A 1,338-nucleotide genomic window follows, 5' to 3' on the forward strand; every position below is an offset into this window, starting at 1 on the left:
GCAACAGCAAAGCGGTGGTCCCAACGATTCCGTTCTAATAATATAGACGTCGAAGATGAGACACGCTCTGGTAAGCCAATCGTCGAAAATGTCGATAAAATCATGTAAATCGTCGAGTCGGACCGGCATGCGAGCACTTATTCCATTGTCCAGGAACTGAAGATTAGCCAGAAAACCGTTTGGAACCATTTGCATAAGGCTGGTCTCAAGAAGAAGCTCGACGTATGGGTGCCACATGAATTGACGCAAAAGAACCTTTTGGACCGAATTCATACCTGCGATTCTTTGTTGAAGCGTAACGAAATCGACCCATTTTTTAAGCGGATGGTGACTGGCGATGAAAAATGGGTCACATACGAGAACAACAGGCGAAATAGATCGTGGTCCAAGCGTGGTGAGCCGGTCCAAACGATCGCCAAGCCCGGATTAACGGCCAAGAAGGTTTTACTGGACCTGAAGAAGGTGTGTTTGGTGGGATTGGGAGGGAATTATCCACTATGAGCTGCTCCCATCGGGCCAATCACTCAATTCGGACCTACACTGTCAACAACTGACCAGATTGAAACAGGCGATCGACGAGAAGCAGCCAGAATTGGCCAAAGGAAGGGTGTTGTGTTCTATCAAGACAATGCCAGGCCGCACACATCTTTGACGACGCGCCAGAAGCTCCGAGAGCTTGGATGGGAGGTTATATCGCACCCGCCGTATAGCCCAGACCTGGCTCCAAGCGATTATTACCTTTTTAAGCATTTGCAAAATTTTCTTGATGGTACAAAACTGGCCTCAAGAGAAGCTTGTGAAAATGAGCTGGTCAAGTTTTTTACCAATAGGGACGATGACTTCTTCAATCGCGGAATTATGAAATTGCCTTCAAAATGGACAAAAGTTATCGAACAAAACGGCGCATATTTGATCTAAATCCGATAATCTTAACTTTGTTAATTTCATCGTCGAAATAAAGAGAAAAAACGCTCAGAACTTTTTACTTCACCCAATATATTAATATTTATATATATATTTAATTATTTTCATTCTTAATATATTATTATTGATTTTGTATATATTATTATTACATATTCTATGTGGGTGAAGTTACTTAGTTGTAGTTAATTTACTTCGTTATATAATTGTAACTGAATCCATGCAAAATATATGAGTTATTTTAAATAATACAAACCTAACTCCGTCTGGTAGCATCCTTTGGCATAAAATCTAATATAATAAATAAGGGGCTTATCTAGTGTGACCATATGAAAATGAGGGCAATTTTCGAGGATTTAAAAAAAACTATTCTACCATATATTTTAAAAGTTTGAGGCTATATTAAGTAACATTTGA

The 1,338-nt window shown here is 39.7% G+C and overlaps 1 protein-coding gene across 1 annotated transcript; it reads left to right on the forward strand.

The window, feature by feature from the left end:
• Window positions 1-324: 324 nt before the first annotated feature.
• On the forward strand, window positions 325-918 carry LOC112590388 (histone-lysine N-methyltransferase SETMAR-like). Its single transcript, XM_025306702.1, has 2 exons — window positions 325-462; window positions 559-918. Exons 1-2 carry the CDS (start codon window positions 325-327, stop codon window positions 916-918), a joined length of 498 nt encoding a protein of 165 aa, XP_025162487.1.
• The last annotated feature ends 420 nt before the right edge of the window (window positions 919-1,338 follow it).

This window comes from Harpegnathos saltator, unplaced genomic scaffold (genome assembly GCF_003227715.2).
Source record: "Harpegnathos saltator strain DR-91 unplaced genomic scaffold, Hsal_v8.6 scaffold8, whole genome shotgun sequence".
In the NCBI taxonomy this organism is placed as follows: Eukaryota; Metazoa; Arthropoda; class Insecta; order Hymenoptera; family Formicidae; genus Harpegnathos; species Harpegnathos saltator.